The 12882-nt window shown below is 41.5% G+C and overlaps 2 protein-coding genes across 2 annotated transcripts; both read right to left on the reverse strand.

The window, feature by feature from the left end:
- Window positions 1–439: 439 nt before the first annotated feature.
- On the reverse strand, window positions 440–6532 carry LOC311504665 (GTPase IMAP family member 1-like). The gene is made up of 8 exons (XM_084567885.1): window positions 6473–6532; window positions 6179–6282; window positions 5400–5477; window positions 3664–3714; window positions 3442–3492; window positions 3291–3341; window positions 2996–3046; window positions 440–1694 (listed from the first exon to the last, which is right to left on the reverse strand). Exons 2-8 carry the CDS (start codon window positions 6222–6224, stop codon window positions 940–942), a joined length of 1083 nt encoding a protein of 360 aa, XP_084424011.1. The 5' UTR covers window positions 6225–6282; window positions 6473–6532; the 3' UTR covers window positions 440–939.
- Window positions 6533–7414: 882 nt separating this feature from the next.
- LOC311504664 (X-ray repair cross-complementing protein 5-like) lies at window positions 7415–12562 on the reverse strand. Its single transcript, XM_084567884.1, has 12 exons — window positions 12259–12562; window positions 12033–12145; window positions 11518–11659; window positions 10997–11248; window positions 10612–10798; window positions 10269–10455; window positions 9993–10161; window positions 9480–9641; window positions 9226–9355; window positions 8065–8165; window positions 7823–7930; window positions 7415–7621 (listed from the first exon to the last, which is right to left on the reverse strand). Exons 1-12 carry the CDS (start codon window positions 12326–12328, stop codon window positions 7422–7424), a joined length of 1821 nt encoding a protein of 606 aa, XP_084424010.1. The 5' UTR covers window positions 12329–12562; the 3' UTR covers window positions 7415–7421.
- Between the last annotated feature and the right edge of the window lie 320 nt (window positions 12563–12882).

Consider the following 12882-nt stretch of genomic DNA (forward strand, 5'->3'; position numbering starts at 1 on the left):
CGCAGGTGTCAACCAGGACTGTAACATTAAAGCCACATTTAGCAACAACAAACACAGCTTAACATGACACTTTACTGGAGCCTGAAGAGACGCCTCAGAGCTTCCACAGCTCTCTTGTTGATCACCAGTGATGACCCCAAAAGACGTGGGGAGTCAGTCTCTGAACAGCTGACCTTTGCTTGGTGCTCTCTGCTAGAGGATCCACTGGTGTTCTTGTAAACACGACAAAGGATATGTTAGGGAGGTCCATCCTCCACCAGTGAGCCTCAACTGGGATGGCTCAAGGAGACTTTAGGAGATTTTTCAATTACCAATGTTTATAGAATGGTTTCTTGAACGATTAGATCAGTCTGCTTCACTAGTGTAAGATGTATTTAGTCCATTTATGTCAGGCCATTAAGGCTAATCTATGTAAGAATTAGGAGATAAAAGTGTTCTTTATTTACAGTCACAAAACAATAGTGAAGCTTCATCAACCAGTTGCAGTTTTTAGTTGAACAGCACAGCTGAACTCCCAGTGTGACTTCAGTTTATCTTCTCTCACCAGCTTTAAAGTTTTATATTTCTTATAAATTATGAAAGATGTGGGAGGGCAAAGCACTGGAGCAGAGTAGGAAAACATGAGCCACAGCCTCTCACACACACACACAAAAAAAAAGCACGCTGGAGAAATACAATACATCAGAATGGGAAAATTACACCCTACATGTGTGAGACAGCGATATCAAACCAAAAGAATCTTCGGCATCTTGGAAACCCAAAGGCAGCCGGCTGCCGTAAAATCACCGGGACAATGGCAAACCAGCAGAGTGACAAAAATACCGCAGCAAAAGAATCAACCTTGCACTTAAAGTCAAAATTGCATGTTTAACACATGAATGACTTTTTTTTTTCACCTCCACAGCAACCCTTTCACACAAGACACACAGCTTCTCTTATTTACACGTGTCCCAGTTTTCTAGCCAGAGAGGAGGCCATGTCAGTGAGCAGCTCCTCCCTGACCCGCTCCTCCTTCCTCTGCAGCTCGTGGACAAAATGCCCCCTGTGCTCCTTCATCTCCATTGCACGCCCCACTAGATTCCTGCACATCACACTCTGTGCCTCCGGGGGCCGGTCTGGCCTGTTGTCCACCAGCTCAGGCCTCTGGCCGCACAGAGACACAGCCCTTCTCAGACTCCCTGCATCCACTTCTAGCAACTGATCTACAGTGTGCCGTCGACCCAGGCCGTCTGCATGAGTGAGCACTGGGATGATGTAGCCCTTGACTTCCCCTCCAAACAGTTCCAGGGTGGTTTGGATCGCCTCGGTGGCATCCTGGCCAGTCCCCTTGCTCGAACCTGGAGCCTGGATCACCAGTAGAAAGGCATGTGGTCCAGGACTGGCGAGCTGAAGACTCCTCAGAGCCTCCCTGGCCCTCTTGTTGTTTCCCAGTGATGTTCCCAGAAGATCTGGGGTGTCGATTACTGTAAGGTCGCTACCGTCCACAACTGTCATTCTCTTGGTGCTCTCCATTAGAGGACCCATGGGTGCCCTTGTCTCACTGTTGCCCAGCAAAGTATCTGCTAGGGAGGTCCGTCCTCCACCAGGGGGGCCCAGGAGGATCAGCCTCAGGCCTGGTTTCTTGAGGCTGCTGGTGCCTGAGAGTTCATTGATCAGGTTCAGTATGTTGTTGCTGGTAGGATCTGTCTGTGTCCCTACAGAGATAATAAATTTTCATTAGACATACATATTTTTTAATTTCTCAGATTTTTTTTAGATCATGTGAATATAGTTATTTAAAGAGATGCATCAATACCACTTTTTCTCCAAGTTCAAGCACTAGTATTTGGATAATTCCCAGTACTGAGTACTTAATAATAAAATTAAAGTTGTATCAGTATTTATTTTCTGATCAGAGGCTAGAGTTGGAGCAATAACACCTCTGTAGTGGTACTGATGTACATCCTAAATATTCCTAGTGCTACTACTGTGTAGTATGTGCTCTTCCAGCAGCCCAACACAGCTTGCTGGAGTCGCTCTACTGTAAGGGCTGGTTGACCTGCACTTGAGTGCCTTCCAAATAGGACTGGGCCTAGGTCAAATGTGTATAAACTATGTATAAAACTTTCCCAGAGCCTAAAAATCCATGTTAACAACCAGTGAACCAATGCATTCTATTAGACTATGCGGCATTGGTTATGCATTGTAACCCAAGATTCTCTGAGCACAGGTTTGATAGGTGTTGCCATAAAGTATACGGTATAGGGTGTTTGATAAATACAAGTACCAGTACATGAGCACAGTATCCAAAAACTGATATCTGTGCTTGAATAAAACTATTGTAAGATGTTTTTTGCATGGCTTAACCAAGTTTGTTGCAGATAACCAAACCAAGTCTAGCTAATGGAAGAGCACCTAAGACTAGAACCCATTTAGAAGAAGCTGTTAGATCCAAGTCTTGCCTATTGCCACTTCAACAATATGTTAATAATCACATAATGAGGTGTGAAATACTATTACTCCTAGTCCCATGGGCTACATATAGTATATGCTCAAACACACACAATAACTACTATAACTGTAACTAATGGACAACTATTCTATCTCCTCCACTATAACACATTACGACACAGAATACAAAAATATTCTCTAAGCAGAAGATATACAACTGTACAGTGGATGTATACTGTTATTGATATCTGCAAGGATAGCTGTAAGTACAAAAGATGCCTACGCTAGGTTAGGTCTAATAGCAGGCCAGATTGTTCCCAAGGTTTAACACAGTTACTCCATATTATTGTATACACACACAACTTCTCCTTTAATGTCAGAATATGTAATATGTCCTCAGTTTGACAGAAAACACACATAACAGTTAGTGGCAAACAGAAGCAGACCCAGAACAAAGCAAGACGTATTTCTGCTGAAGTTACTCCTGAAAGGATGCAAGTTTTTGGAGGTACAGTTAGACAAGAAGCAGCAGGAGATTTAGCAGATAAAACTACAGAGGACTGACCTGCGATGGCTCTGATGATAGCAGCCACCCACTTGAACCTGGAGGAGAACGCTGACGGAGGAGCACACAGACTTGTAATTATTATGACGATCTATCGCTAAAATAGTCCCACTCCCTTCAGACTTTAGATTGCTCTCACGCGTCTGCTTGAATCACTGAGTCACTTCCTCTGAGTACGCACGCTAACCCACTCAGATTGTAAACTTTATCCCATTTGTTTACCTTTATTTAAAAAGTAAAATTGCGACACGGTGAAGAGTAAGCAACAGCCAACAGAGATGCAGGCTGCACTCACCGACAATAAACTGCCAAATCCGAGACAGCCAGTGGAACAGGCTCTGGATTCCTACCACACAGGACACAAGGAGAAGAGTTAGCAGATGTCTTTTTGGTATCATGTTTAGAGTTTATGTGCCTTATTTAGAAATGATGAATGTGTTTCGTACCACGGAGGGTTCCCACTAGACGGCTAACCCAGCTCCAGAGAGCTGACAGACCTGATAAGAAGCAACAGCACACACTATTACTTCCATTATACACAAAAAAGCCATAATCATTGTCCTTATTTAATCTGCTGGATCTTCCTGATGCCAACAGTGCTGTATGCTCTCAGATAACACCTGACTTCGGTACACTGACCTTTGACAAACCACCATAAATAAACTCACCAGTTAAAGAGCAGAAGAGACGAATCGGCCATCGGATCAGAGCTGGGAGAGCTGTAGGGAAATCAGATCACATCACAGACTGTCACATTAACTTGATTTAAAATGATTTCTGATGGGGTATAATATAAATATATATTCACACAACAACAGGACCATGTGGTTGAGTTTTTAATGTAGCTTAGTCAGACCCTACACTGGGTCATTTGAACAATGTAGATGTGAAAACTCGTCATTCAATAAAAAAGCAAATGATAATTTACCCACAAGTTGAATTTTTAATATGGAGATACTTTCTGTTAATTATCCAACTTGTTCCTCCAGCATAACTAATCTGCAGGTCTAACAGGTTCTTTTTGTGGTTCTTGGTGTGTGCATATACACTGATCAAGCGTAACATTATGACCACCTTCCTAATATTGTGTAGGTCTCCCTTGTGCCTCCAAAACAGCTGTGACTCATCAGAGAATGGACATGGGCCTTCTGAGGGTGTCCTAAGCTGTGGTGTCTGGCAACAGGATGTTGTTAGTGGAACGTTGTTGAGGATCAGCCCACAGATACTTGATCAGTTTGGGATCTAGTGAATTTGGAGGCCAGGTCAACACCTTGTGCTGTTTTTCAAGTTTTTTGAGTTGTTCCTAAACCATTGTGTGTGTGCCTGTGATGCCATCAAGGGGTGTCATTGCTATGGGGTGGGGGTCCCTGGTCTGGTCTAGGTGGGTGCTACATGTCTAAGCAACATCCACACGAATGAATGCCAGGTCCAAAAGTTTCCCAGCAGAACACTGTAATACAAAATTTCATATGTTTTATTATAGTTTTATAGCTTCAATTTAGTTTCGCAAGAGTTTGGTCTCAGTTTGTTTGGTTTGAAGTGTTTTTGCTTGTTTCTGTTCACTTTTTTAATGGACTCATCTTAGTTAAATTGTTTCATTTTCGGATTTAGTTTCATTATTATAATATGGGGGATATTTGTCACAGGAAAAATTGAATAAGCACTGAGTAGGTGTTAAAATACAACTGCAACACTTCGTGAGGGCAGCTGACTCTCGCACACTGTCTGCATCATTTACCTCCTTAAGCTTGTTGTGTCGGTCAATTTGTCGGGCAAATTGACAACAACTAAAGCTCAAGTTTCGTAAGCACACAACATCATCTCAGTTAGTTTCAGTTTTTAACACATAGTTTTCATTTCTAGTTAAGATTAAATTAACAATAACAACCTTGTTTCACACAGCTTATTATTCCTCTGTCCTATAGATCACCCTTGCTGAAACTGCTATAAATATCCACACAGTGATGGTGAGAACTTCTAGTGCTGGACATGTGATAATATGCGACTGAAAATGGTCACCAACAAATGCAGCACTTCCTCCCGTTTGAGTAACATTTACTAAAAAAATACAGCCTAGCTGATTTGAAAGGGGCTAATAAATTGCATGGTATATAAATGATATTTGTTGAAAACATAATATTACAGCAGCTTTATCTTTAAATAAGCGTCTTTGATGAGTAAATGATGTGCACTACAGATTCTTTTGTAATACCATTTTAATTTAGATGTGCCGTCTGTCCTCATCAAGTCTACTTCCAGCTGAACAAGATTCAGTCTGTTTTACAACTTTTGTATTTTCTACTTCTCAGACTACCTCAGTAAAAGACGCATCATCAAACAGTACGTATTATTTGATAAATGTTTTTTCAGTTGTTTTGTGTGAATGTGTTGCAGAGTAACTGACTCTGTGAGAATCTGTAGAGAAGATACCCCACCACGGTAAAAGCTCCCATCTGGACATTGTTGCTGTTCATCCACCAGCCTATACACAGACAGAGACAGAGACAGAGACAGAGAGAGAGAGAGGGGGGGGGGGGGGGACATGACATTAGTATTGCAGCGCTGCTCACAACTAATCATGGGTTTTACCTTTCACCCGAATTTGAAGTGCAGAATGAAATTACAACATAACACTGGGTTCAGTGTGTAAATGTGAAGCCTGATGTCACAAACTCTCACTCCAGGATTACGCTGACGCAGGAAACTTTATGAAGCAAACCACATGGATCATTATTTTTTGTCATTTTTCTTTTTACAAATTGTCAAGAGAAGTAATGAGTATTTAGCCTTTAATGCCTTTATTTTGATATTAATGGAGAGAGACAGGAAGTGATGGGGTGAGAGGGAGGGATGACATGTAGCAAAGGGTGCAGGTTGCAATAGAAGCGGCTGCAGTGAGAACTATAGCCTCAGTTCATGTGGTGCCCTCTAAACCTTTATTTATTTTGGAAAAAGTCTAAAGGATTATTAGCTGGTAGTTGCTTACGGCATACTGCACAGCCTACACTCAGCGCTTTAAAAATTAAGCCGTGGCTGGGTGCATGTTACAGCGTGAGCTTAAAACACACCACTAAGTCAGAGCTAACATCTCACAAAGTCCCTATTTAAGTTGTATTGTTGAATAATGGAAACTTAAACCATCTTTCTCGTCTTGAAAAGTACTGTTGACGAGGTTTGTCTTACCTGTAACAGCATCCTCCGAGCTGTCCTTATCACACTGGCACTCCATTTCTGTCCAGTTAGTAGCGCTTTAGCCGGCGTCAAGGCAGTAAGACCTGGCAACACTCCTTGAGCAAAGGATTTTCAGTATAAAAGCACTAAATGTCCTCAATAAATATTCGCAATGTTAACGTCAATAGAGAAACAGAAGCAGGAAGGATCTAATCATTCAGTTGTACCGTCACATTACATGGTCAAACTATAAGACAACATAAACCAAAACGCGAAAACTGATAAGAAATTGTTAAGAGCCATTACCTGACGTGAATAAACCTCCTTCAGGAATGCCATCTACTTTCACTCTGTCAAAACCTTAAGCAACTCGCATGTAGTCAGTTGTGCCTGATCCCTTCCTCCTGCTGCTGTACAGAAGCATTTGCCTGCACAGGCCTGCCCTTCACAAGAACACAGCTTGTATTATTGAGCCGTGTGGCAAAAACAATGCAGGGAGCAGGTCAAAGTATGCATATAATGCTGAGGTCTTACTTTGGAAGGACACACCTTTTTACTTGCGACAGGAAGAACTGGAAATGTTGCCTAAGATGCACAGTGTATCAACTCATGCAGTAATGTCAATGGAATTTGGTGCAGTGCTATAAAAAGTTTTATTCATCCAAATGCAACATTATCAACAAGTGTTATCAGCAGTATACAGAATACAGGGAATTCCCAACCAACTGGTTTCAATGTTGTAAGCCACCATCAGCAACAGGAGAGTTATTCCTCACAAGAAAATTACAATATACAGATTTTTACATCCGAACCTCTAAAAGTGGGACTGAGACACTAATGTCTGATGATAGACCTGGCCTTTTGTAAATCTTATCAAGCCCAACAGGATAAGATTTTGTTTACTTTTTAGTTTCAGACTGAACACAGTGTCTAGTCCATCCCAAAATGAACTCCTAGTGTCGCGGATTCGCAATGCACCGTTTCCGCTCAGACTGCAGCCGAAATAACGCATGTAATACTCCAATGTCGGTTTGTGCACATTCAAAAAATTCCTCGGAACCTTTTGCAAGCACTAGTTTCTCGTAGGACCAGGCGGAGTGGTAAGCAAAAACACAAATAATTAATTTCTTTATATAATTGAAAAAACAATTCAGGCGTTAAGGGGTTAAAGGCCACAGACTGTGTAGATGCTTTCCTAACAAAATGTACCGAGACTTGCTTCAACTGGCAGGAGAGCGAGTCTGATACCGAGTCCTCATGGGCCCAGTCGGGCTGTCAGAGCATCTATCAGCTCCTGCTTCTTGGTCCCAGTGGTCCGAACTCCAAACTGCTTACAGGCCTCCTTCAGGACGGGCACGGTCAGTTTTACCAGAGTGCCGTTCTGCACGTGGGCCTTCAGCTCATCTTCTGTCACCTCCACTTTGGGTTTCTTCTCGGCTCCACCTCCACTTTCGGCTGCAAGTTCAGTCATGAAGTCAAAAGAATAACCAGACTTTTAACGTACATTAGCACAAAATGACGGCGTTTCAGTTATTTAACTTCATCAGTAACACAATCAAACCCCTTGACTTAATGAGGCAGCACTATCGAACCATACGGTACCACCACCAGGGAAAAACAACTTTGCTGAGTTCCAGAGATGACTGGAGTTCTGACCTGTTTTGCGTTTGGGTGCTGGTTTGCTATCTGGATTGTAGTTGGCAGGATAGACTAGATCTTTAAACTCTTCGATCAGGCGGTGATCAATCTCCTCAAGCTTTGGCTCTGAATCAGACAAAAAGAAAAAAACAGGTGAAAAACACTGAGGTGAAAACACAAACAATGGCTGTAGCAGCCACAAAAAAAAAAAAAAAAAAAAACACAAACAAAAACAGGATCTCTTTTTTTCTTCATCTTACGGATTAGGTCCACCGTTTCTTCTGGAGCCGTCATATCCAAAGCCAAGGCCTCTAGGTTCCTGTAATGCTGCTGGATGACTGGGTTCTCAAAAGCGTCGCTCCTGTGTTGCGTTACAAAGAATGAAAACATGACAGAGATCTGACTTGTTCAGATTTTGACACCTCCTTGTGTCCATATCCATATTCCAAATTCAAAGATGCTACAACGTTTAGTCACAGAGTTGCACAGGGTTCTGTGCTAGGATCAATATTTTTCACATTATACATGCTTTTTTTATGAAATATAATTAGGAAACACTGAATGAATTTCCACTGCTATGCAGATGACAGCCAACTATATTCAGCTAGCTGAGAAATCAGATGAATGAAATCATTTGATCCAACTCCAAACATGCCTTGAAGACATAAAGACTTGGATACTTTATACTTTGTACTAAACCCAGACAAAACAGAATTCACTGATTTTGGCCCCTACATGATAAGACTGACTAGCTTTACTCTCAAATGCAGGCTTACAGACTCCTGTAGTTCAAAAAAGTAGAATGGGAGGTAGAAGCTTCAGCTCGCTGTTCTACTTTTAACTTACTTTTCCATTTTGATGAAGCTTACAAGTCAGGCTGGCACAGGTGACCTTGAACCATTCCTAATAATGCTGCTATATGTCTAGGCTATTGGTGGATTTCCCATGACTGCCGTTTGCTCATTCACTATCCTTACATTTTTGTGCTACAATATGGCAAGTCATAAGCTCTGTATCCCTCTCTCTTCCCTATCTCCCCTAACCTTTTTCTGTCTCTATACTATATAGGTTTCTGTGTGACGTACAACAAATCAAAGTTGAGTTGACCTCAACCTTTTTGAGCGCTCGTGGGAAAATGTCAGCCAGTCACAAGTTCTACTTACATTCTCTCCCTGAAAATTTGCATTCTGTTCAGTCTGAAAAATGGAAGTAAAAACTATTATTGCTGCCCCACGTACTATTTAGGCATTTGTAACTTACGTTCTTTAATAGATGACGACACAATAACATCAAAGAAGACAAAACTATTTCCGATTCGTTATGAGACCATGGCGGGCCGCCATAGTATTAACACTGTATGGGGAACACTGCTGTATCATAGGGTTATAAAATATAATATTCCAGTTTCTCTTTAAACCGACCTATATTTGAAGCGGAGCTTTGACACGATCTCCTTCATTTTATCAACCTGTATTTGTGAAGCAGACGGGTGGCGGGGAGGATCCAGAGTCCGCAGGTCATCAGCGTACGGAAGGTAGATTACATTGAAACCTGATAAAGCCAAGAGAAATAGGATATCAATGTAAACTGACACGGTTTATTTAAACCTAGATAAAGCAGTACTAGAAGCAAAGTTAAAAATCTGGGATTCTTTATAACCCCAGCATGGACTTACCTGGTGGTGTGATCTGTAGTTTGCCCTCACTGACCTCTTCTTTTTGAGGAAGCAAAGCAACAAAACGTGGGGGGTAGTTTCGGCGGGAGATGCAACGGCACAGTGCGAACACGTTTCTCTCGCTACACTTATTCAACAAGGCAGAGAACAGGCATGCACTACCTATGGAGGAAAAAACACACAGGACATATTTGTCTCAGTATATAATTCCTCTTGATTATAACTGCATCAGAAAAACGGCTTTAAATGTATTAAACCATTAATAGTTTAAAATGTATTAGGTGTAAGTACTTCTGAGATATTCTGCCATTTAAGAGAAGGCACACTTTTTTTCAGGACATATTATTCATTAGTCTCAGTCATGACTGATTTCCATTTCCATACTGTGCAATGTAACAAAATGTTTTCTATGTTTTACTTCCATTAAAAGCAATTTGAAACTCATAGTATTTGGAAAAATCCACCGTCATTACTGTGGTTGCAAATCTGACACAGCGAGACACACAGATGTACCTTTGACCTCATTCTCTTCAGGATAGAGAAAGACGGCAGGACGGATGTGGTGATGGAGTTTCAGCTTCTCCATCGGTTTGAATCCAATCAGAAACAGTCCAGGGTCATCAAACTTCTTGATGGCGTCCACTTCATCCCTTTCCATCACGATCTGTTTCTTTCCATACACCTAGAACACACACAATGTTTTTCAGTTTCAATTTCAAAGTGATTTAACTAAAACACGTGAAAAATAAGAAAACAAAACAGGCATTCTATTAACTCTGCTGTTTTTACCTTGGCTTTCTTTATCTCACTAGACAGCAGCAGACTGCCAGTCTGGGTGTGAAAGGTACGTGTTTTGCTGTGAACTGGTTCATTCGTTTCCCTGTAAAGTTTGACTGGAGCTGGTTTCCGAGCTGCCACGGCAGTCGCATAAATTCCCACCGCTACATTTAAGCCTTCACCAAGACACAGATTTAACCTTAAGATAACAGAAAGGGAAGAATGGTGTGAAGAAAAGGCAGAGAAGACAGCTAAGTGCAAACCACAGAGGAATAAATAAGAGGAAAAGGAACAAACTATATAAGAAGGAGAAGAAGCTAGAATAACCTAGAACAACACCATCACTTATCTCTACCTGGCCATAGCTCTCTTCTTCTGTTCTTTAGCGCGGACCCGTTTCTGGAGGTCATCCAGTTTGTCACAAGGCTCCATCTGCAGCCCCAAATCACTGTCATCCTCTGGTGGACTAACAATGTCACGAAAGAAGAGCGAGACATCAAAGCCCTCTGGTTTCATCAGGTGCATTAAATCAATAACGACACCTAAGAGAAGAGGGATAAGTCAAGAGAGTCCCCATGTGTGCTTAATAAATCATGATTTAAACTGTGATCTCAGAGAGGTCAGAAATACAAAATGTTGACTGCTTTGATGAGCATAAATATGTCCATGATTGAGATGCTGACTGCAAAATAGTTTAACAGGTTTCCATGAAAGAAGAGCAGTCTTTAGCCCAGACCCACCAGTCTCCTTAAGATCACCAGCCTTGGTGCGAGCCTGACGGTCCTTCACACTGTCGCCCCCGTGTGGATTATCCCTGCAGGTGAAAATCATCAGCTGCTTCTGTGCAAGGCGAAGCTTTATGTCGCTGAAGAGATTGGCGCAGCACCACAGGGCATCACCTAATGACGTCTCCCCACTGCCCATGGTCTTTGCAGCCAGCTGGGCACCTTTTTCTCCCCGCAGAGCGTCAACGTCCCGGACTCGCTTTGCACCTGTGCAAAATAGAAAAAACAGACAGGGTTGTAAGAAAGATCTATTTAGCGATTTAAATAATAAAAAATATGTATCTCTTTACCCAAAACACAACTGATACAAAAAACAAAAACAAAATAAAACTGTTGGCTAGTATCAACTGCAGCTTCACACTATTACTTTTAAGTTCCTGTACGTTTTTGTTACAAATTGTGTACGCTAAGAAATCACAAAACTGTATATGTTTTGTGTGAGTTATAAAACCTCTGCACACCAGCCAGCACCTTACCGGGTTCATCAAGCTCGTGGTACACATAGACATGTTTAAATGAGTTCCTGGGGTTTTTGCTCTGCTCCGTGCCATAGAAAACCAGAGCCGACAGGTCCCTGTCATCCCTGATGATCTTATCAGTGTACACAGTGCGCACAACCTATGAAAACAACTCTCAATGTCATGAAGGAGGGCATGTCTGAGAAGAAACCTAAGGTAAATCTATAAACATGACTCCTAGTAGGGATTCTTTACTTTTCTCATATGATTTACATACAAATATATCAAGTCAAAATATCTATTTTCTAGTATATCACTATCACATTATGATTTTTGTAATCAAAGCAATTTATGTTTAAAAGTGCTTCTTCCTGACTATGTTGTCTCAGTTTCTTGTGAATATTTTAAATAATTAAAACATATTTCTCGCTACAAAAACAATGGAGATGGTGCAGAAATAGCCTACTATAAATCAAAAATTTCAATAAAACAATGTAAAATTAAATAACAATAAGCAAGATTACCAGCCTTACCTGCATGGTCATGTCAAAGTTAGAGGGTTGTCCGTCTTCCCCTTTGATGAACATTTCTTTGGAGGCGTCAACCAAGAACACCAGGCTGTCTCTTCCAGTGACTCTGTAATCTCCTGACAAAGACGGGGACCTGGTTTGTTTTGGTGGTTCAGACAGTGTCTTACATTTGGTATAACACACTATTGCCCGCTGCGATAAAGAGTATAATGAAGATGTTTCATGTCACCTCCAGATTGCTCCCCTTCCTCCTGCTCCTCCTCCTCCTCCTCATTCCAGTAGGCGTTCCACTCAGCCATCAGTGCTGCATTTGTTTACAGGACAACATGATTGTATAGTTAAATTCTGTGATACCACAAGAAACAGACTGGATTCAAACATTATTTTGGCAGAAGAAATCTTCGTGTGCATAGAAAACTTATCAACTTGCCACCTCTCTGCTCGGTCTTGAGTTACAGTGCTCCTTCAAAACTTGAGGAAATACGCACTAACACAAATAAGTGTGGTACTAATTTAATCGAAGAATGTGTGTTGTACAGCAAAGAGCTTAACTCAAACGTTAATTAATACATTATTAATGTTTAATTACCTGAGGTGTCCTCTACAGCGAGCAACATGACGTTAGCTAGTTTAGCATGTAATCATGCATGTAATCAACCGCTATGTGGTTCGTTGTTATTTAGAGGTAGCTCGATAAACCACTTTATCTTTATAATGATACTAACTATATACTAGACCTAAAACTAAAAACTCTCATACAGTTGTCACTGTAGCATAGTCACCTACCGCGCTCTGCTACTTTCTTTCCACAAATCCCGACCCCTCCCTCCTTCTCCTCCTCGTCCTGCTCCTC

This window comes from Chelon labrosus (genome assembly GCF_963514085.1).
Source record: "Chelon labrosus genome assembly, chromosome: 19".
NCBI classification, from domain to species: Eukaryota; Metazoa; Chordata; class Actinopteri; order Mugiliformes; family Mugilidae; genus Chelon; species Chelon labrosus.